We start from the raw sequence: 24,094 nt of genomic DNA, 5'->3' as shown, positions 1-24,094 counted from the left end.
GGTCTCAGGGCGCCAACAGGCCATGGTGCGGCGAGCCTCGATGGCTGTGAGTCTGGTCCTTCTGCCTTCCATGTATCTAAGTCCCCTCGTTCCGCACTCCAGCGCAGCAAACACTGATTGCTGGGCGCACCTCTGCAAGAGTCCCGCCTCTCCCCGCAGGCATCTGGGTCTCCCGGGGTTCGCCAGAAGATGGGTTTCAGGGTGATGGAGAGCTAATCTCCCTTAGGTTTGGAACAAAAGCCCCTTTCCCCCGCCACCAGCCAGACCCACGCACCTCCACACCTCATCCCCTCCGATTTCGCTGGGTGCGAGGCAACAGAACAGCCTTTAACCTCCGCCGCCATCTTTTTCAAACTTCTCAATTTATACTTCTTAATCCCTTCATTTCAGTCAACTCTACTGAAGGTAGATATTGTCTAGCGCCGCCGGGAGGTGCACGGAAAGGGCGCCCGGGCCTCCGTCCGGTGCGCGGTGCGCGCGTCCTGCGGAACCAGGCGCGCGAGGGCTGCGCGGCTGGGACGGGCGCTGGGCGGCCGCCGAGCTCCAGGCACCGCCATCACCGTGTTCCGGACGTCGCCGCCGCGGCGTCCCCCCAATTTATACTTTTTAATCCCTTGAATTCAGTCAACTCTACTGAAGTCTAGCGCCGCCGGGAGGTGCACGGAGAGGGCGCCCGGGCCTCCGTCCGGTGCGCGGTGCGCGCGTCCCGCGGAATCAGGCGCGCGATGGCTGCGCGGCTGGGACGGGCGCTGGGCGGCCGCCGAGCTCCAGGCACCGCCATCACCGTGTTCCGGACGTCGCCGCCGCGGCGTCCCCCCAATTTATACTTTTTAATCCCTTGAATTCAGTCAACTCTACTGAAGTCTAGCGCCGCCGGGAGGTGCACGGAGAGGGCGCCTGGGCCTCCGTCCGGTGTGTGGGGCGCACGGCCCGCGGGACCAGGCGCGCGGGGGCTGCGCGGCGGGGACGGGTGCTGGGAGGCCGCCGGGCTCCGGGCGCCGCCGCGGCGGCGGCGTCCCCAGCGTCCCGGGCCGGGCGGCCTGCGGGGGCGGCGGAGTTGCGAAAGTGAGTGAGTTTCCCAGGGTTTCGCCCGGAATGGGGTTCAGTGCAATCGGAGCCGGTGCTCAGCGCACTCCGGAGCCTTTATCTCCTTCCTGCCAGTGAACTCCGGCCAGGTCATCAGCCGCCCCCTCCTCTCCGGTTCCATCCTCCCCGCAGGCTCGTGTGCTCGTGTCTCCGCCCGTTTCTCCATACCTCAGGCTTTTACGGCTTCCCCGACTGTCCCCGTGGCCTTCTCCTTCCCCCCAGCTGTGGGCATTTCAGTCCGCCAGCTCTCCTGTGGTTCTGGACGATGTCCGTTCTGACCTCTAGTTGTATTTTTGAAATTGTTGTGCCCGGCTGCAGGTTAGGTGTTTAACCTATGCCGCCATCTTGGTTTCTCTAAATCTCTTTTTAAATGGAATACACTGAGGTTACAAGGATGTATAAAGATGAATTACCAAGTTGTCCTGAAAAATGCCTTTCTAATACATTATGAAAATGTTTCAGCTTTGAAGGCAGTAGTAACTAGATCAGGCATTTCCCATTACCTAAAATCTGATCTATATCCCAATCTCTGGGGGCACCTATTACGTTAATGCTCAGAATATCATATGGACATACTGCCTTTCTTGGCTGGGGCAGTAGGATTTTTCATTTATATTTTCCTGTTTGTTAGTTTGTTTATAGCTTTATTTCTCCCTCTGTTAATATTTCTTTAGTACCTGTTGTGGGTTAGGCAATGTCCTGGGTGTGTGTGGGTGTGAATATGTATATGTGTGTGTGTGTGTTTGTGAACAATAGCATAATATCAACAGACCTCACAATTTGTCCTAATATTTTCTAATTTGTCCATAGTCATCTGGGTGGATATACACCTGCTTTCTAGCCTTCTTCTCCTGGATCATCTCAGCCTGTTCATACATACCAGAGCTGGGTTAAAACAACAATGACAATCTTTGAATATCACTTTCTAGTTTGTGGGGATTTTCATACCTACTTTTTAATTCTCATAAATACCTATATGAAGAGTGCAGGGGAGATGAGCATAAATGACTCATTTAAAGTTGAGCATCTAACAAGTTCAGGACTGTGCCTTATTATTATAGTTGCTGGGCTATGATAATATCTGCCTCAAATTGTTGTAAAGCTTCAATGAGAGAACACAGGTAAAGCATTCAGAACAGGGCCTGGCACACAGTAGGAGTGCAATAAGTGTTAACTAGGATGGTGACAGTTTTGTCTAGAAACAGACATAATCCACTGTCAGTTGTTCTGTTCATATTTTGGTCCATGCATTTCCCAGCCATCCATCATGTATTGTTTTTTGGGCACTACAGAAGATGCTGAGGATTCAGTGTGGAACAGGCCCATGCTTTCAACACTTCTCACAGCCCAGGAGAGATTTTCAGTCTTTAGAATTTGTATGTGGTACCAGATTTCACAGACTGAAGGATGAAAAAGTAACAGAACCATAGCCCAGACCAGGGATTGGCAAACCACAACCCATGTGCCACATCTATCCTACCACCACCTGTAAATAAAACTTTGTAAATAAAGTTTTATTAGAACACAGCCATACAATTTGATTACATGCTGTCTGTAATTGCTTTGCCACTACAATGTCCGAGTTGACAGTTGTGGCAGAGATCCTGTGGTCCACAAACCTAAAACACTATCTGGCCCTTAATCAGAAAAAAAGCCCTGGCCTGGGTTATTACAGCTCTGCATTCTTGAAGCTGTTTTACCTTATCATCCCTTGCGATTTAAGAAATGAAAGGTGATGGTTTGCCTATATGGGCATTTAGAATTGCTCTTTTGAAAATATTATTTTGCATAATTATTTTAAATAAAAACTCCATCAACTGTTGGCTTATGGGAAATGTTCAAGATTCTAACAAGAACAATGATCAACTGTAACCTTAATCCCAGCATGTTCCTGTATTATGTTACTCAATCATTGTAACGACACACAAGTTAGACACTATTCTTATCTCCATTTGCAGATGATAAAACAGGTTCTGTGAGAGGTAATTAATTTTTCAAATGAAAATAGTTAATTTATTGAGAATTCAGTATATCTCAGGCATTGTGATAAACTGTACATGGGTTGTCTCACTTAATCCCCATAGTGACTGTCGAGGAAAGTAGGACTAATACCTGCCATTCCCCCTCCCCTTCATTGTGTATAAAAGACTCAGGTTACTGACTTGCTTATAATCCCATTTTAAGTAAGTGGGGACACCAGGATTTGATACCAAATTCTGACTGAGGTTTAGAAGGTTAGTGACCCCTGCTAAAACGGATCCTGTGGATCATTCACAAGAACTTTTCTCCCCCACTCTTTCTCCCATCCAATCAAAGTGGAGCCTGAATGCAGATTCCTCATTGAGTAAAGGCACTCTCAAATACTCTAGTTATCTCCTTTCTATGGTTTGATGATGAGAATGGTAAAAGGGAAAGACAAAAGCTGTGACAGTGATGCCTTCTGCTCAAATGTAAATCTGATTTAGCTCTCAAGGATGCCTGATCACAATTATTTCTTGACTCTCTCTTATATTTAAAATCAACCCTAGTCCACATTCTAGTTAATAATGGAAGATAAGTATTGGAACTCCTACACAGTAAGAAATATTCTAAATGAGGAGTTACTGATGGGCTACTGAAGGTGGCTAAAGACATTTCCAACTGATACCCTTTACATCTTAAACTTCCAAAGTCTTTCCATATCCTGCATTTTGATAACTGACTTTTGTCACTTTTTCTGTATAAGTGATGGAATACATATTGTACATTTTGGTTCTAGACTTTACCAAGCCATGACACAGCTTTAATTTTATAGTACTGTGCACACGAGAATCTGGGTCCTTTAACTCGCTGTTTACTTCTTCTATTGCATGTAGGGGAATATGTTAATATTGTAAATGTGTTCACATTGGGGCTCTCATCTTGGCTTTCCCACCAAACTTACTATAATTCTAAACCTTTTAACTGTTCTGGGCTTAGTTTCTATGGTAATAAAATGGGCACAATCCACTGCCCAATATATGGCTCAGGTTTGTCATGACAACCAAATGAGAGGGGAATGAACTTTTAAACCGGCAAACACAATAAAATGCTAGGTATAAGTGGTGCCACTCAGGAAATCCCCCTGTATAAAATATAGACTACCTTTTAATCTTTAAAAATTGCCTCCTTTATAAGCAGGCCCCCTTAAATTTAGATTAGTGAATTAAATGTGATTAATTTTAGATTAAAGGCAAGGCATCGCTCCAGGTCTACTATGTCTTCATGGCTCCCAAAAAGTCCTACTCCAAGGTTCAATTTTAGGGGCACTGGACACTAACACATCAATAAACCCAGTTTCGTGTGTTTTTTTTTTTCCTTTTCTGAGTCTTATTACTCAGACAATGCAAAAATTCCTTCCAGATTTTCATGACAAATAGAAACAGCTCAAGGAGAAGACTCACTAAATTGATGAAGCTGACATTCCCCTAATCCATTACAGCAAAGGACTTTCTGAGACCCAGGGACCCCATAGAAATCATGCTTTTACGAGGCAGTTGATCATAACTTGAGAAATCACTTCAGGATTAGGCCAAATCAGCCTTAAAGGAGGTAAAGGAAATGCCACTGCTTTTGGCACAACTCAGAACATTAAAGAAATAGATCCAACTATGAGATCACTCCTGTGTTACTGCAGCAGCCTACAAGAGGTGCTTTCAACAGCTTACACACATCTTAACATTAGCCACTTGTAATGCCTGGGATGGCAAATGCAACCCATTCTTTGTCCCAATAAGAGCAGGTTTTTGTAACTGAGGAAACAATACAGTTTCCCAAAGAAAAAAAAAAGGTGTGGAGCAAACATCAAAAACAAACAATGACATAGACGTGAAGAGTACAAATAGTGCTAAAGGCATATTAGTGTTTAACAAGTGTCAGTAATGTCGTAAATGTCTTTTAAGGTCTATTTCAACTCCAGGATTACACACATAAGGAGATGAGCATCCATCCTATATGATATGCAGAATTTTTGCTATATCAAGGAAGGGAACTTCCCATTAGGAATGTCTTGCTCAAGATGCCACGTTCTTTCCATCACAGACAAAGACAGGCTATCAAGCTGCTTTAAATGAGAAACAGAGATTCAAACCTGTACGTGGGTCACTTCTGTTTGACCCATTCCAATTAGCTGTCTCCTGTAGAAATCCTATCTTGAGTTCCTTGCTTCTGCCACTACTTGAGACTCACCCCATCCTTGGAATTTGATGACAGAGCTCCACATGAAACAAGAGGCCCTTTCATCTGGCCCATGATGTTAAATATGAAATGATATGGACATACTTCAGGGTTTGGAATCGTTTTCCATTTGTGTTATACTCTACCTGAATCTTCAGGTTACCATAGAGATTGCACATAGTAAGTGCTCACAAAGGACTTATATTAAGACAGGGGACCTCACCTGGGGACATTAGACATCAGGGATTCATGCATAGATTCAGTAGGCCTATGAACTCTGAAGGGGTAGATTCTGCATCACTATTTTCTTTCTTTTGAGTTTTTTAAATTTATTTTTATTATGATGAAAAACATAATTTTCCATCTTTTTTTTCCCAATTATAGTTCACATTCAATATTATTCTGTACTAGAGGCCCAGTGCACAAATATGTGCATCACTGGGGTCCCTCAGCCTGGCTTGTGGGATTGGGCCGAAACCGGCTCTCCGACATCCCCCGAGGGGTCCCGGATTGTGAGAGGGTGCAGGCCAGGCTGAGGGACCCTACTGGTGCACGATCAGGGCCTGGGAAGGATGCGGGAGGTTGGCTAGCTGGGGAGGGACTGTGGGAAGGCTCCAGGGCATTTCCGGCCCATCTCACTCAGTCCCGATCTGCCAGACCCCAGCAGCAAGCTAACCTATCAGAGTGTCTGCCCCCTGGTGGTCATTGCACATCATAGCGAGCGGTTGAGCGGCCTTAGAATATCATTAGCACATTATGCTTTGATTGGTTGAAAGGCCAACTGGTCAACCAGACAGTTAGCATATTAGGCTTTTATTATATAGGATTAGTTTCAGGTGCACAACATAGTGCTTAGACAATCCTATGCTTTACAGAGTGGTCCCCCTGATATTTCAAGTACCCCCTCTCCCCTGGCCTGTACATAGCTATTAACAATATTATTTTTTTCCTCCACTGACCTCTCTCCGGCCACTCCCATCCCCCAGCACATGCCCTCACCCCCCTAGTGACTGTGTCCATTGGTAATGCTTATATGCATGCATACAAGTCCTTTGGTTGATCTCTTACCCACTCATCCCCTGCTTTCCCTCATAGGTTGGACGGTCTGTTCAATGCTTCTATGTCTCTGGTTCTATTTCTGTTCATAAGTTTATGTTGTTCACTATATTCCACAAATAAGTGAGATTATGTGATATTTATCTTTCTTTGATTGGCTTATTTCACTTAGCATAATGTTCTCTAGGTCCATCCATGCTGTTGCAAATGGTAACAGTTCCTTCTTTTTTATAGCAGTGTAGTATTCCATTGTGTAGATGTACCACAGTTTACTAATCCACTCATCTGCTGATGGGCACTTACGCTGATTCCAAATCTTAGCTATTATACATTGTGCTGCTATGAACATAGGAGTGCATATATCCTTTCTGATAGGTGTTTTCACTCATCTTCAACTAAAATCTATCATATCCTTTGATTAGAATGCAGAATGTGACCTGTAGAAATGATCACTCTGGGACTTGGTCATCAATGGAAATCATAGATGGTCTCATATCAGAGTTGAGCTGTTGTATACATCTCAAAATATCATTCACCTCAACTACAACTAGATATTTTTAGATGTTTATAATAAAGAGAGATGCATAATATCACAAATTTTCTTTGGTAACCTTGTGCATTTTGTATAACAGGTTAAAATATAATTCTGAGAAGGGGTCCACCAGCTTCATCAGCCTCATAAAGAGGTCCATGGCAGGAAAAAGGAGAAGCACTCCTTCAGAATGACCGCCTAGCATAAATATCAGGCAGGTGTGTTCAGATCACAGTGCATGTCTTAGGACTTTCTGCCTCCTTCCCAGTGGTGCGTGGGGGAGGACCACACTCACAGCAGGGGCCTACTCACTGTTAGTGAGAGATGGGGGGTGACTTATGGAGGTTGGAGATATCCTTTTTTTTTCATATCCTGAGGACTTTTAAGGATGGTTTTGGGAATCAAATAGGATGATAGCGACAAAATATGCAAGTATTCCGGTCTAACTAAATGCTACTGTTCAGGGTGTGATCATCATCCAGTTTTCTAGAATTTCATTAGCTCCTGTGTGTTAGCCCACCTGTGCTCTGTGGTGGCACAGACATTCCACAAGCCGGCTTCTCACACTTTATAATTGTTCAGTATTAGAACCATGGAAGAAAAGAAGGGAAGGAGGGCAGGAAGAAGAAGGGGAGAGAAAGAAGGAAAGCAATCGTTTTTAAAAAGTCAATTCAACTCCAATGCCATGATTCATTTTTTACCTCTCAATTGTTCAGGAGACAGGACTGAGGCTTTAAACTGAAGCTCAGTTACCATATGATACCACAAGAGTGGTTTTTGGTGTTACCTACTCCCAAAGGGAACAGCCTCCCCTGCGCTCACACAGTGAAATCCTTCAAGGGCTAACACATCTCCACTTCTCAGTGAAGGCCTCCCCTTGGAATTCCCATGGCCCCAAAGCTCTGGGCCTCTTTTAGGGTGTTCAGCCTTGCACATGAATTTCTCTGGTACATTTCTCACATCTTATGCTCCAGCTTAAATTCCCAAAGGCAGGCAGAGACCACGCCTTATAGATCCAAGGCCCTGGTGCCTCTCCTTGCTCTACCAAAAATCTTTGACTAGAATTTGCCAAGAGACGGAGAATTAGGCCGGAGGAACTGGCTGAGGTTCTGGTGCAAGGATGCTCTCATTAAACATGCAGCTGAGCACCGAGCCTCAGCACTTCCCAATAACCCGTCAGCCGACAGACAGGAAGTCGAGAGGGAAAGTCATTTTCCTTGGCAGCTGAGATGCATCTAACAGCCAAAGAAGAAAAGCACATTACCTTCCCCCACAGCTCATCGGCACCGCTATTGATTTCATATCAGCTCTTTCCTTTGTTTGTTTAAGTGCAATCTCTTTCCCAAGCCTCTGATACAAGTGTGTTAAATGTGCTTGACCCCTGCTCAGCTCCGGAGAGTGGGAAGAACAGTGCAGAACTCATTGGCCAACCTGGATAATCCTGCCCTTCCTCATAGGCTCAGCCTATTTGCTCTGGGCTGAGAGTAACAAAGACCAATGTGAGACTTCTGTGAGCCTGCAAGTCTGGTAGAGCGGGCTGCCTAACTTTCTTTTTAAAGGAAACCACCCAGCATAGACATCATGGGCGCATTTGGGCCCGTGATCAGTGGATTTGTCCCACCCACTCCCTGGCTGATATTCCTCACAAATCAGATCTGTAGCTCCCTAATTTGATGCCTAAATACCTTAATATGGTACAAGGTGCTCTCTGCTATATGATTTTATAACAGACTAGAGGCCCGATGCACGAAATTTGTGCAAGAGTAGGCCTTCGCAGCTGCGGCTGCTGCTTGGATCCCTCCCTTGCAGCTTCCTAGATACCACGGCTGCAGCCCTGGCTTCATCCAGAAGGACGTCTGGTCTAATTAGCATATTATGCTTTTATTATTATAGATTCATCTACACACATCTCTATAATGGTCCATGTATATGTATATACATAAAATCTATATATTTAAATGACATAGAGAACAAATACATATAACATACATACACATCTGAAACATAATATAGAAATGTATATGTACATTTGTAGCTATGCATGCATGTATATTTGTAGCTATGTGTATGTAATAAAAGCATAGGTTCTTTATACTAAAATACTGAATTTCAAACTTTAAATGGGTAAGTCATTTGATATATGAATTATATCTCAACAAAGGGGCTATAAAAACAAACAAAATACAAGCTTTAGAGTCTGATTATCTGAGTATCTCCTTTCTGCCATTTAACTTGCTACATAACCTTGGGCAACTTAGCTCTCTACTTGTCATTTTGCTCAAATGTAAAAGGAGCATAATAATAAAACTTGTCTCAGAGGGCTGCGGTGAGAATTGAATTAACACATGTAAAGAGATCTGAACAGTATCAGCATAGAATAAGTGTTTAAGAAACGTTACCTGTTACAATTATGACCTGCCTCTCTTCATGCCTGGGTGCTCAGATCTCTGACCTCCATGTCCAGTGGCCTTTTCCCAAAAGATCATGCTCTCCAGAATATTGTACATGTGCCCCACACTCAGCCCCTCCAACGCCCTCTTCCTCACGGACTCCTTTTCATCCTTCCAGGCTCAACCTGATCATCATTTCCTTGGGGAAGGCTTTCCTTACTTGCAAAATTAGGTTAAAAAATCTCCTAATTATATATTTTTCATGACATCTTGTACTTCCTTCATGATAAGACACATTTTGCTCATGTAAATCTTTAACACATCTGTCTTTCTTGCTCGGTTGTGGATTCCAGAAAGGCAGGGGCCCCGTATCCCTTTGGTCATCACAGTAGTTGGCCAGAGTAAGTGCTCAGTTAATATTTATTGAATATATTGATTTTTTTTAAAAGTGAGAACTGCCTACACCATGGCTTACCTAATGCCAAGAGCCTTCCTGTTTTAGTCACTCACTTCCTTTTTTTCCTGACCCGTGAAAGTCCTTGCATCATAACTAACTTCTAAATGCCTGACTTTACTTGATTCTTCTCTGGCCTACAACTTCAAGATCATATCAACTATTCCCGTTAACATGTCAGTCACACCCTGCACAGTACACTGCAGACAGTGAGAAGTCCCTGGGAGGCTCACAAGCATGTCAAACTCGCGGCAGGCGGGCGGGCCACATGCATTGTTTAAAATAAAGGAGGCATGTAGCCCGCGGGCCTCGAGTTTTTTGTTTTGTTTTGTTTTTGAATCTAAATAAATCTTTATTGTTCAGATTATTACAATTGTTTCTCCTTTTTTCCCCCCCATATCTCCCCATCACCCGGTTCCCTCCCCCCCGTTGTCCTTATCCATAGGTGTATGATTTTTGTCCAGTCTCTTCCCGTACCCCCCACACAGACACCCCTTTCCCCCTGAGAATTATCAATCCACTCCCATTCTATGCCTCTGATTCTATTATGTTCACCAGTTTATTCTGTTTCTCAGATTTTTAATTCACTTGATTTTTAAAATCACTTGTTGATAGATATGTATCTGTTGTTCATAATTTTTATCTTTACTTTTTTCTTCTTTTTCCTCTTTTTAAAGAATACCTTTCAGCATTTCATATAATACTGGTTTGGTGGTGATGAACTCCTTTAGCTTTTTCTTATCTGTGAAGCTCTTTATCTGCCCTTCAATTCTGAATAACTTTGCTGGGTAGAGTAGTCTTGGTTGTAGGTTCTTGCTATTCATCACTTTGAATATTTCTTGCCACTCCCTTCTGGCCTGCATAGTTTCTGTTGAGAAATCAGCTGACAGTCGTATGGGTGCTCCCTTGTAGGTAACTAACTGTTTTTCTCTTGCTGCTTTTAAGATTCTCTCTTTGTATTTTGCCCTTGGCATTTTAATTATGATGTGTCTTGGTGTGGTCCTCTTTGGATTCCTCTTGTTTGGGGTTGTGTGTGCTTCCTGAACTTGTAAGTCTATTTCTTTCACCAGGTGGGGAAGTTTTCTGTCATTATTTCTTCAAATATGTTTTCAGTATCTTGCTCTCTCTCTTCTGGCACCCCAAAAATTCAGATATTGGTACGCTTAAAGCCATCCCGGAGGCTCCTTACGCTATCCTCACACTTTTGGATTATTCTTTCTTTCTGCCTCTCTGGTTTGGTGTTTTTTTCTTCCTCATATTCCAGATCTTTGGTGTGACTCTTTGGGTGCGGTGGTCTACTCTGTATATTCTTTATTTCAGACAGTGTATGCATAATTTCTGACTGGTCCTTTTCCATTTTTTTGGTATTCTCATTTAGGTCCTTGAAGGTCTCTTCAAGTTTCTCAGCGGTTTTTAGAAGATTCTTGAGTAACCTTATAAATATGGTTCTGAACACTGTGTCGTCCATTAGTTTGCTTTCATCTATCTCTCCTACTCGTGACATACTTTGATGTCTCCACATTTTGGCTGCCTCCCTGTGTTGATGGAGTGGCTTTGTGTGGTCAGTGACCTATAGGGGCCGGTAGCTCAGCTTCCCCAATCACCCTAGGTGGTCGCTCTTGGTACTCCCCTTTGTGGGCTGAGTGGAAAGTCTTGGTGTAGTTAAAAGCCCTGATTGCTGTTGGTACACTGGGAGGAATTGACCTCCGGTCCTATTGGTTGTGAGGGCCTGCTGTGTCTGTAACGGAAGAATTGCTGTGCTGGAGACACAGTAGGGCTTTGGTGCTCACTGAGTCTGCCTCTTGAATGTGTCCCTTATGAGAGTGGTTGAAATCTGTTATCATCCACACCGACAGAAAAGTCACTCTCACTCTCCGACCGATGGCCAAGAGTCCCGTAGGCGTCTGGGTCCTCCGCGTGTCCCCAGAAACTGGAGTTCAGAGTGGTTGGGATTGTTGGTATCACTGGTGGGAGTTGATCTCCAAGCCAGTTGGCTGTGAGGATCAGCAGTGTCTCCACTGGGAGAGCTTCTGTGATCAGCTTGGATGGGGTGGAGTCTCAGGGTGGCACAGACAAGCTTTGGTTTCCCGTCTGCTCCGCCCTAAGAGGGGCGGTTTCTCCGTGCCCGAATTAATGGCTGCGCGCCTCTGAGAGAAGGCAGCTTTTGAGCCTCTCCCGCTGCCTGACAGACCAGTTTCTCCCCAGCTGGGGCTGGATTTCAGTGCAGACCGGAGGTTTTGTTTTTCTCCCGAACGAGAAATCCAGTCACTGGGGGGGGCTGTGCTCAGCTTGGATGGGGCAGAGTCTCAGAATGGTGCAGACAAACTTGGTTTCCGTCTGCGCTGCCCCAAGAGGGCCGGTTCCTCCGTGCCCTAATCAATGGCTGTGTGCCTCTGAGAGAAGGCAGCTTTCGAGCCTCGCCCGCTGCCAAACAGACTAGTTTCTCCCGGACCGCAGCTGGATTTCAGTGCAGTCAGGAGGTTTTGTTTTTCTCCCAAATGAGAAAGCTAGCCACGCAGCATCTGCTGCCCTCCCTCTCCAATTGCTGCGAGCAAGCCTGCCGTGTATTCAGCCGCCCGCCCTTTCTGCGCTCACGGATCTCCGCACCTCCACAGCTCTTGAGGCTCAGCGTCCCCCTCTCTTTTTTTCTCTAGTTGTAGGTTTTCCATTCTGCCAGCTTTCCGGTGGTTCTGGACGGCGTGCACTCTGTTTTCCAGTTGTAGTTTCAAAATTGTTGTGGTAGGCAACAATTAGGTGTTTACCTTATGCCGCCATCTTGGTTTCCTGGCCTCGAGTTTGACATGCTTGCAGGGCTCCTTAACTCAGGCTTTCGGGGAAGTAAGCAATTCCTGATTACTCTATGCTGATAATGACACCATCTCTTCCCAAAAGACAAATCCAAATATGCTTATTTGTTGGAAAAACCATGGCTGATCATCTCACTTCCTCTGTCACACAGCATCCAGCCCCTGGTTCTGCTGGTCCTGCTGCCTGGGAGGCTGCTGCTCACATCCCTCCACACACTACACTCAAATACTATCTGATATTTTTTGTTTATCTTTATAAGAAGTATTTTCACTGCTATTTAATATTTCACTGGGCATGTGTTTTGACACCCTTTTACCCACTTGACACCCTTTTACCTATGTGATATCCCTATTACCTTTGGCACCCTTTTACCTCTTTGACACCCTATTACCTATTTCAGATCAAGGAACTTTCATGCTGTGTCCTTACACCCGGAAATTGAACTTCGATTGGTGACAGGTGCACAGATGGCACTCGACAGAAATTTGTGGACAGGACAATGAGTAATAGACATCCATACATTAGCCCCTTACTATGTGCTTAGGACTTGCAGGCACTCTTATACCCTCACATACAGATATGCAGCGATTCACAAACTTGTGCAAGGTTGCACCACTGAAGCTGGGAGGGAATCCAGGCAGTCTATCTCCAAACACCAGGCCCGTTTAACCCGTCTGCCGTCCTGCACGACTGTCCAGGGGAGAGAAACAGGCATTTGCTTCTGTCCTGTGTCCTGAGGGTTCTGGATATTCTCTCCTCTCTCTCCCTATTTCTTTTGCTTGGATGCACCCTCAGCACCTTTTCCACTATTTCTAGGAAAGCCAGGGTACAAAAGGAGCTAAGATGAGAAGGGTGGCACATGGCAAAGCGTAGAGCAGAATGTGAGGGAAAGAATACGGAGCTAAAGAAAGCATTTTCAGTGCCCTTTTCTCCCACTCAAATAAGCAGAATTAAACTCTAGTCCCTCCCATAAAGGAGAATAGAATCAATTTTCCTCCCTAGTCGGCACACTGAGAGTTTCTTATTCATGTTGTCATCTCATGAAGTTCCTAGTGTCACCATCATTCTCCTTGGCCTCTGCCAGGAAGGAAGAAAAAAAGTTCAATTCAGGTGACCATGTAGTTGCCTAAGAATATTTTGCAACAGTGAATGTAATTAATGAGAGAGGAAACAATACCTAGACCATGTGAAAAGCCACTTAACGTCGAAGATGGCCTGGCAGGAGTTTGTCTCCATGTCTGAGAATACTCTGTTCTTGGTAGTCACGGGCAAGAAGGAAACTTTGATGATAACAACAAGCCAACAGATGCCTGAAAGCACATTAGCTGGAGCTTGATAGAGAAATTAAAGTCCTGTCGGTTCCACAACAAACAAACAAAAAGAACAGAAACGTAGCCCTTCCTCGGTGAGCGCTGGAATTGGTTTTCTTCAAAGCAGCCAAATCCTGAGCCTCATCAACTCCTTAATCAGTCTCGAAAGCTGACAAGAATGTCCCCAACTGACTTTTCCTCTCCTCAGCCCCGCTCGTGAGGAGGGAGACAAAGGCTGGGCAGCTGAGAGGTCTGCTAAGGTAAGGCTGCAGGGACAGCTGGGGATGTTTACCCAGGATGATGAATTCATCATGCGGATCTTAAATCACATCTGCCTCTTGCCAACGGGAAAAGTGTGTGGGGCCCAGCAGATGCCTTTTCCTCCTGCGCCAGGAATGAACCCGGAAGCCTGAGGGAGAAAGCTGAACCTTGGCAGCTTCGGGCACATGGGTGGATGATGAATGCATGAAACTCAGGGGTGGAAGTACCGAGGCCTTGGGACTGGCTCTTTTTACTTTTTGGAGAGTTATGGGAGTGGTACTCCCAGAAGCATTTCCGATAAAACCCCATTATTATTTCTCTGTTGCAGAATTGTGCTTTTCCTCATCACGCCTCTCTGGTTTATTAAGGTTGGGGTTGTTAATCTGAGACTCTTTTATATTTGGCTTTCTCGCCACATTATTTATGGGAAGTGTATCTTTATGATCTAATGCATTATTCCTGTAAATAATAAACCAACTTTGGAATGAGGTGCCAGAGAAGAACTCTGCGGCCAGCAGATCTTATTAAATAGTTGAATCCCCAGCAGATTTCCTCTGCTAACGATAACAGAGAGCTGACAGAGCGAGGGAGGAGGTTCCTGGCAAGGTTCAGGCTCCTCTGATTTGTTACCCAAACGCTCCTATTAGATTGGCAGGCTCTCAACTCCCAAGGATCAATGTCTAATTATTCAGGTATTGCCACCACCTAAGAGGAACTGTGTCCCACTTTTTACTATCATCCTTCAGCCTCTCTTGTGCTTCCTCCCACTCATTGATGACAAACTTCAGAAAGGAGAGAATAAGATGAAGGTGAAGAAAAAGGAAAGGGGGAGAGGCTGTTTACTTAGAACCTATAACTATTACCTAAGTGATATGAGGAAGTAGCCACCATCACGTGGCTGGTAGGATGGCAGAAACAGATTTGTCCCACTCTAGAGCCTCGGAGCTCCTTCTCTTGGTGAAAGGCAGAGTGGATTAGGAAAACCAAAGAATACGAGATAGGCCCTCCACTTCTGAGGATGCCTCTGGGAGGCAGTCGTGGCCTCTGTAAAATCACCCTGGAGCCTCCTTCTGAGAAAGAAGTGGGCTGGGGAGGAGTCTCCATGGTAACACTTCATTGGCTGAGCTCCTCTGAGTTCTTGCTGCAGGATGCTCTCCAGGCCATCTCCTCTCTGGAGTCGATCTACTGGATCTGTGTGGATGACTCTCTCTGACCTGTTCGCTCAACCGGGCATCTCTTACAGGCTTTTCTGCTGGCATTGTTGCTGGACACTTGGTCTCTCCCTTAGAGAGGTCCTCAGGCAGTAAGATCCAGAGCATCTAAGATGAACTATTTATCTCCAATCCCAAATCTACTGATGCTCCTAGAAATTTCTGTTCATGGCATCATAACTGTCTGACTGACAAGGCACACGCAGCGTCCCAACTCCACTCTCTTGACCCTCCACATCTAGTGAGTTACTAGGTTTCCACTGGTTCTCCTTCAAGATGATCTTTCCCATTTTTCCTCTTCTATTTCTATCCTAGAGTAAGTCCCGATGAGCCCTCAACACAAGTATTATCGTGTTCTCTCTGGTGGGGTGTAGCTTCTCCCTCCCCTCTTTTCTCTCTACCATCAGATTGGTTAGAAAACATTGCAATGTCGAAAATATTTCATTCCTCTCATGCAACAAATGTTACTGAGCACTTACTATGCACCCAGGCTCTATTGTAGACTCTGAAAAATATAAATTCCTGTTGTCATGAAGCCTCCATTCTAATGAGGTGAAGATGAAAATAAACATATTTTCATATGTCCATGTACTATGTCATGTTGTGATAACTGCTCTGAAGAGGAATAAAGGAAAATAAGGTTACAGACCACAAATCGACTAACTCTTTTTCTATAAAGCGCCAAATAATAAATATTTTAGGATTTGTGGGCTATGTGATTGGTTTCAACCACTCACCTGTGCTGTTGTCATGTGAAAGCAACCATAGATAATGCAAATGAGCATGGCCATGTGATGGACAAAACCACAGGCCATACTTGTCCAGTTCCTGGTATACACATGGATAGTGGGGACATGCTATTTTTATAAGGTGGTTAAGAAGGAACTCTTTGATGAAGTCATAGCCCAGCCATAAACCAAGAGATCTTTTATGCAGAGACTACAAAAGAGGATTCTATGCAGAGGGGAGAGTAAGTAGAAATGCTGAGAGGTGAAAACATGCTTGGTGATGAAGGAAGGGGGCCAGTGCAACTGAAGCTGAGCAAGCAAGGGGGAGAGAACTGAGAAAGTATCTTCCACTAACAGCCTTCACAAACCTGGGCTCCACTGTTTCATATACGTGGTCATGATTTCTCATGATCATACCTTTGATTAGTATAATGAATATTTTCTATTGATCTGTGCCCAACATCTATCCCCTGTCCTGGTAACAACACTCCAATTTTCCTTTGGACAGCTCCCCACCCCATCTCACTCTCAGTCATTTCCAATCTGAGCTCTGTGTATGTGTTACATGCTATTGAGTCAGATCTGACTTTTTCCAACCCTATGGATGAGTGATGTCCACCATGACCTGTCCCAAGCAGCCCTACTCAGCTCCTGCGGAGTTGTGCCTACAGCTCCTTTTAGGAAGTCAATCCATCTCATGTTTGGTCTTACTCTTTTTCTGCTGCCTTCCTTTTCCCCAGCACTATTGTCTTTTCCAAAACACCCGCCTTCTCATGACGTGCCTGAAGTAGGACAGCTTCAGTTTTGTCATTTTCACCTCCGGTGATGTTTCAGGTTCTAACAGAGGGGATATGATCGAGGTTGCCTTGTTAGTAAGCACACCCCATCATCCTGGTCACAACTCATCCAGGGATGTGCACATGGCCTAAGACAGTCCAGTTGAGGAAAATCCAGGACTTCATTGGATTTACATTGGGAAGAAAATATCCTCTCTGCTCACCAGCAGAGTTGAAGACAAAATACAAAATTGAAAATCAGAGCTGAGAGATGGTATAAGAAAGAGAAAGACTGAATTTTGGTCACGTTATTTGAGCCACTGAATCTACCTTGAAGCCGTCTACTGCTGAATTTTTCTATCATGTGAGGTAATAAATCTTCCCTCCTGTGGCTCTAGTTGGACTTGTATCATTTACACTATCTGAGTCCTGACTGATAAATGTATGCGATTTCATCCACCAAACAAACGCTCTCTGTTTTTCCCGTAATCCATAGTCAAACCTAGTTCAAATACTCCTTTCATTTAAGAAGCTTTCTAAACTCTCTCTTGGATACCACCTCATCACAGCTGGACTCTATAATTCTACAGTCACTTTGTTCTATCCAACCAACAGCTTGTCTTCTGCTTGTGCTCTCAGATATCTGTATGTGTGTGTCACCTTCCCGATTGGACAGCTCCCTGACAGAGCAGCGACTTTCATCTCTGCATCTCCAAGACGCCAACAGTAGTGGTTTGGAGATAGCATACATGTATGTGATACGCACATTTAATGAATGAACACTACTAAGAACACCCCATTCCTTTCATCATAATTATCAATTGCCAGGTTGCAGTAGAATGTTTCATCAAAAACTAATTCAAAAGGCTAAATATATCATCTGATGTCTTCCTAAAAAAATAATAAAAGCATCAGATCACATTCAAAGTTCTATAAATCTTATGCTAATTTAAATGGCTTTAGACTTAATTAAAAATGTTTTTCAGTTGATGATAACATAACTTGGATAATTAGCATCAAGTGGCATCTAGAGCCGATATTTAAAAAACGAATCTAGAGTATAAATAGACCTAATTAGCAATTAGAATAACACCTTATAATTATGCTTTGTTTATAAATGCTATAATGTTCAATTCATTATTCAATGAAATAGGCCATTAATGAAAATCAAAATTATGTTTCCCTGCTGTCTCCACCAAGATGCCTCTTCGATGCACTGGCCTATGTTGTGAATTTTCTTGCTGCTCTTAAAAGACCATTCCTGTACAATATTTAATAATTTTGTTTTGTAATTAAACTCTACCACACCTCATCTTGCACACTAATTTTATACCTTTTTGGGTAATTGATGGACCTGCCTACAGATCTAAGTTTTCTTGTGTCAGACTTAATTAAATATCTTTGTAATATGGAAAACTCAAAATTGGTACAGGCATGCCTATATGAAGAAAGACAGGGTCTGGTACCTGAATAAAAGCAAGGCCTTGGAGATGAGGGGAATGGTGGCCCCATATGGAGAATGAAGGAAGTGGGTTCTGGAGAGGCAGGAGGTTGGTCAGGAGACATAAGTTCAGCTGCAGGTGATGAAGTCGAAGTGATGGAAAGACAGCCGTGCAGAAAAGCCCAGGCTGTCTGGGAATTTGGAATGAGAATTGAGAAGACAGTTCAAGGCTAATACAGAATCGGGGGTCAGCTGAAAAGAGCAAATGTTGCAACCGTATGTAATTTCCCATAGAAACGTGAAAAGAGAAAAACCAGGACTGAGCTGTGGGGGTGGCCACATGTGATGCCAAGTGTGAATCCACATAGTTTATTTGGTGAAAGAAGCATCAGTGAGGGAAGCAGAGAAAGTCAGATGTGGGAGAACTGTGGGAACCACAGAGCATTTAGAAGGCGAAAAGCGGAGGAATAGCTGAACAACTGTGGCCCTGTTCTTTCCCGCTCACACTGCTGCCCACGCGCTGTGGAATTTGGTGAAGTTGAAGGTTATTGTGAAAGAGGCCATTGAGTGTCATGGGTAAGACTGCCTGGGTTCAGATCCTGACTCCACCAGTTTCCCCTGTGGAACTTAGCTCAAGTTGCATTTCACTTTGTGCTTCAGTTTGCTCTTCTATAAATCAAGGTGATAAGCCAGTGCCCTCTTTATAAGGTTAGTTTGGCAGTCTGACCACTGCAAAAGACAAACTTCTCACTAAGCTGAAGAAGAAATTGCCTAAATTTCTTGTTCCGCACCATATGGCGGTATCCCAGCTGACAGGAAGCTTGTTTCTGCAACCCACGAGGCTCATTTCACTGAGTAGGCTGACGCGAGATTTGTGGGGCGGTCATTTCCTAATCTCAGCACTGGTCTTTATCATGATGCTTTCTTTCTATGCCTTTACATGAAAAACAAATGCTCCTAATGATGGAGAGAGACAGATTTTATCCTAAATCGTCTCAAAGAGACCCATCACAAGCATAAGTGACAACTACAACAACATCCACCTGCCTTGAAGAGACCAAAAACCACAATAATTTTTCAGCCCTTCGTCTGCATAGTGGTGGGGTGGATGGCGGAAAGTTCTTAAGTGATGCCAGTATAGTTTTGTACACTAAGATTCAACCAAAGTGTTGGGACATCTACAATTACTCTGTATCTTTGCAAAGTCAGATTTAAAAGCAGCGAGTTGATTCATGAAGCACTAAGAAACTAATGGGAAGTGCCAAACACCATTTGTACAAAAGGATCTTGGCATGAGATACCATCACTCTTTCCCCTGGGCAATTACTTTACAGCTGGTAGAGCAAAGTAGTCTTGAATAAGAGAACAGCTTGAAAAGTGTGTGTGTGTGTGTGTGTGTGTGTGTGTGTGTGTGTGTGTGTGTGTGATTAAAGCCCCAAACCTAGCACTACCATGGGAAGTGCCATTTCTACAGATAATAGGGAAAACCTATTAACTGTGAGAGCTGAAAGGGTTTTAGAACTAACATATTTACATGCAGTTAAGTGCATTGAGGCTGGAGTCCATAGGCAAGGATTTGAACGTGATCAACTTTCATTTTTTCAAGCCTTAGTTTACTCATCTGAAAATGGGATACATTTGAGAAGGCAGGAAAGTATAGTGCTTTCAAGGGAATTCTGGCTCTCAGCCTTCACTGTGCAGGGCTGAGGTCTGTCACCTGTAAAATGGGTGTGATAAACTGGTGCCTACCTCACAGGGTGCTAGTGAGGTGTAAATGGAAGAATGCATAGGAAGCATGGTACTTGGATCACAAGTGGTCAATAAACTTTATTTTTTAAAGACCATGCACTTAAGGGGGCACCTGACCAGGGATTAGCTGTCCTCCGCTCTCTGCCTCTGCACCCTGAATTCTCACTTCCATAGAACCCCCTCAGGACAGCCACTTCCATCTTATGATTCTGCTGAGTCTGATGTTGGTCAGGATGATGCTGAAGTTCTGTGCCTGACAGGGGAGCATAATGGGGCCAGTGACAGTGATAGGAAAGACAGGGACAAATACAGGTGGGAGAGTGGAGGGTGGGATGATTGATGGGGAGGGAGAGGGAGAGTAGGAGAGAGAGAAACAGACCAGACAAGCTGATTGACTGAGGGCAGAGGCGATGACCAGGAGGAGGACAGCAGTGATGGAGAAGGAAGGAGATGCTTAGTGAAACTAATAATACTGAGAACAAATAGTAATTTCCAGCCAGCACTTCATGCACACTTATTTGTTAGCCAATTTACTACCCACTTTACATAGATTATTTAATTCAATCCTTCCAAGAATTTTAGAAGGTATATACTTCTATTAACCTTCCCCCCATTTCGTAGATGAACAGACATAAGCACTGAGAGGTTAGATAACTTGCTTAAGGGCACACAGCTAGGAAAGGATACAGATGGGTAAAATCATATTTGGGTTAATTTTTGAGCTTTTAACCACTGCATTTCAGAGACTCTTAGGGATCAATAGAAGGAAAAGTAGTATTAGTATTATTAATATAAGCAGTAGCAGGAGTATTAACAGCAGCAGCAGCTACTATTGGCTGAGTACTGTTTTGTGGTAGGCATGGTGATAAGTACACATAATATGATCTCATTTAACTGTAGGGGTAATTTGAGATGGTAGATGTTCTTACTCCAATTGAACAGAAAAGAAAACTGGCTAGGTTGTCAGTAACTAGCCGCAAGTTACACATCTAAAAGAGGACAGAGCAGGGATTAAGATCCAGGTCAGCCAAGTACTGGAACAGCCACAGAACACTAATTTCTTGTGTTCTCAGATTCAATGCCTCCAACTATGGGACCATAGAAATATCTGCAATTGTTTTTCTTAAAAACATTTTTATTTATTTCAGAGAGGAGAAAGGAGAGGAAGAGATAGAAACATCAATGATAAGATAGAATCATTAATCAGCTGCCTCCTACATACCCCCTACTGGAGATCGAGCTCACAACCCGGGCACGTGCCCTGACCTCCTGGTTCATGGACAGACACTTAACCACTGAGACACACCAGCCGGGGTCTGCAAGTGTGTTTACAAACACATTCTTGGGCCCTTCCACCAGAGCTTCTACCTCAGTAAGTCACGGTTGGATCTATGAACCTAAACTTTTCAGAAGTTCCCTAGGTGATTTTTTTTTTTAAATTTTCGAATAAGACTAAATTTTTTCAATAACCCAGTAAAAGTTTTCATAAGTATCCAACAGTATAAAAAGTGGAAAATAGATTTGTAGATTTTAATATATTAATATAATGATGACATACAGTATATCCCATAGGCAAAGAGGTAGATAGGGAAAAAGAATACTGTGGTTGAAGTCTAGTGATATATAGATACAGAAGTAGAGATAATCCATATTACAGCATATTCTACCACCAATATTACAGTCAGAAGGTAAAAAAAAAAAAAGAACCATTTCCAAATAATTCAGGAGGAAGATGAGGATGGCTGGGACCTGAAAGATTGTGGGAGAGCAGCCCCAAATCACTGTGTCATATGCATATGGTGGCTTCTAGTTTTTTCCAATAGGAATAATTTAAATTATAAGTTTACATTAAGAACTACAAAACTATAGGGTGCACAGAAAAAGTGGCTCACTCCTTATTGCTATGTATATGATCCAATTTTAAAATCCAGTTTATTTTTTTTAATATATTTTATTGATTTTTTACAGAGAGGAAGGGAGAGGGATAGAGAGCTAGAAACATCGATGAGAGAGAATCATCGACCAGCTGCCTCCTGCACACCCCCTACCAGGGATGTGCCCGCAGCCAATGTACATGCCCTTGACCGGAATCGAACCTGGGACCTTTCAGTCCGCAGACCGACGCTCTGTCCATTGAGCCAAACCGGTTTTGGCTAAAATCCAGTTTAAAAATAAGCACAGAGTCGACTGATCCTCCCTCTTCATGCAAAGTCTGACCTAGTAATATATTTTCCCTGAACTTTTAGAAAAGAGGCAATGAGAGTACTTTGGTTTGGATTCAAGTAACAGACTTTCCATAAAGATTTTAGAATTGAAGGGCTCCATGCTTGGGATTTATCACCTCACATCTCCATGTTCAGAAAGCATGACTACAAAGAAGCCAAACCAAAACCAACCCACTGAGCATGAAGACAAACCTTTTTTTTTTTTTAAGTAGAATTTTACTTCAATATAGAGTATAAAAAACAACTCCAGACCTAATATATTAAAATAAGTCAAACAACCACTCTATAGAGATAAAACCTTCACATAGGTCAACCAAAGTGATCCAGAAACGCAATTGTGCTGATTTCCTATGAAGTCACCAGAAAAGGTCATTCTCAAGTTACAAAGAGGCTCAGTAATCGCTCCAACATGCATACAGGTCTTGACTGCTTCTTGAAAGACTGCCTGTTGTGAGGACTGGATGTGCCCTATTATACTTCCTGTCATGAGCACTTACCCCACCCTAAGTTCAGTGCTGGCAGATGTGCCACGAAGACTTCCTGACCTTAGAAATTTTCACCAGGGATCATGCTCCAAGTGTGTGTGTGTGTGGGGGGGGTTTCAATGATTTAAGAGAATCCATATAATTGGCCTAAATCTCTTCTCTAGGCACCATTCCACTCTTAATCTCAAATGGACACAGTAGCATCAGACCAATGAAAACATTTCCTTACCTAAAACTCGCAATCTCTCAGCTCCGACGACTACTTCATTGTTATCCGCAGAGAAGAGCAATTTTCCAGAAACTGTCTTTACTTCAAACCTTTGGCCGTAGGCTTCTATAGCCTTTGGACCTGGAAGAGAGAGAGGGAGAATACATTAGCCTCATTGCATTCAATTACGAAGAGCTTTTCATAGAGTGCGTACGTCTGACAAGATTGCATTGGACTCCAATGTAAGTGGATTGGTTTTCAGAAATCAACCACGAAAATCAGGCTCATGACTTCAGCCATGTCTTGTCAATTACCTTTTATCATATGCTCTCAGGCTATGATTTTAAAGGCCATAATGTCCTTCTTCCAAACTAATTCTTGAATGAGATTTCCCTCAGCTTAACTACCACATTACTATCAAATACTGGTACTTGTAGATTTCAGCTTGACTACATCAAGGCATAGAAGGCTCACCATCTCATGAAGCAACCAGCTTATCTTTGACCACCTCCAACTTTTGTAAAAGGGGGGCTTTAAATTCAGCTGAAATCTATCCCACTCTGTCACCAGACAAGTCTATTTCTTCAGTATATTTCCTGGCAGGAAAGGTTATAATATCTTGCAATGACTTGCCTAGGAAGTTGTTGAATCTTTTATGCTAGAATTTTATTCCATAAAAAATAAATTTCAGAGGGTTTATTATATGACAACAGATACTATTCTTGAAGGTGGGACTATGGCGGCATAAAAAGGACAAGGCGCCTGGTCCCAAAACACTTATCTTCTGATGGAGACAAGTGCATATAAGTTGAAACATCTGATGTAATAAAAGGCTAATACAAATTGTCCCCTCAACCGGGATTTTAATTGGGAATTTGACCAGGGGATGGGGCCAGCTGGCCAACTGCCCATGGCCCCTCCCCTCGGCCAGCCCGCCCCTGATTGCCTCACCCACCCCAATTGGGGGGGGGGTGCTGGCCGGCCAACCATCTGCGGCCCCTCCCCCTAGGCAGCTCTACCAGCTTGGCTCTGATGGGGCAGGCCAGCCAGATCCCACCTGTGCACAAATTTGTGCACTGGGTCTCTAGTTTATAAATAAATAGACACAGAGGGTTTTAGGTACTATGGGAAAAATAAAACAGGTTAATGTGCTAGAATTCCTAAAAAAACAACAGATGAG

General features: G+C 43.7%; 1 protein-coding gene across 1 annotated transcript in view; it reads right to left on the bottom strand.

The window, feature by feature from the left end:
- The window catches only part of SGCD (sarcoglycan delta), a 303,981-nt gene that overhangs the window by 87,133 nt on the left and 192,754 nt on the right, over window positions 1–24,094 (bottom strand). The window contains exon 5 of the mRNA XM_008152265.3: window positions 22,936–23,055. Within this exon, the coding sequence (XP_008150487.2) occupies window positions 22,936–23,055 (120 nt within the window). The remainder of the gene's footprint in view (window positions 1–22,935; window positions 23,056–24,094) is intronic.

Source organism: Eptesicus fuscus, chromosome 6, assembly GCF_027574615.1.
Source record: "Eptesicus fuscus isolate TK198812 chromosome 6, DD_ASM_mEF_20220401, whole genome shotgun sequence".
In the NCBI taxonomy this organism is placed as follows: domain Eukaryota; kingdom Metazoa; phylum Chordata; class Mammalia; order Chiroptera; family Vespertilionidae; genus Eptesicus; species Eptesicus fuscus.
The sequence above is the reverse complement of the archived record's forward strand: the minus strand, read 5'-3'. Positions and strand labels throughout refer to the sequence as shown.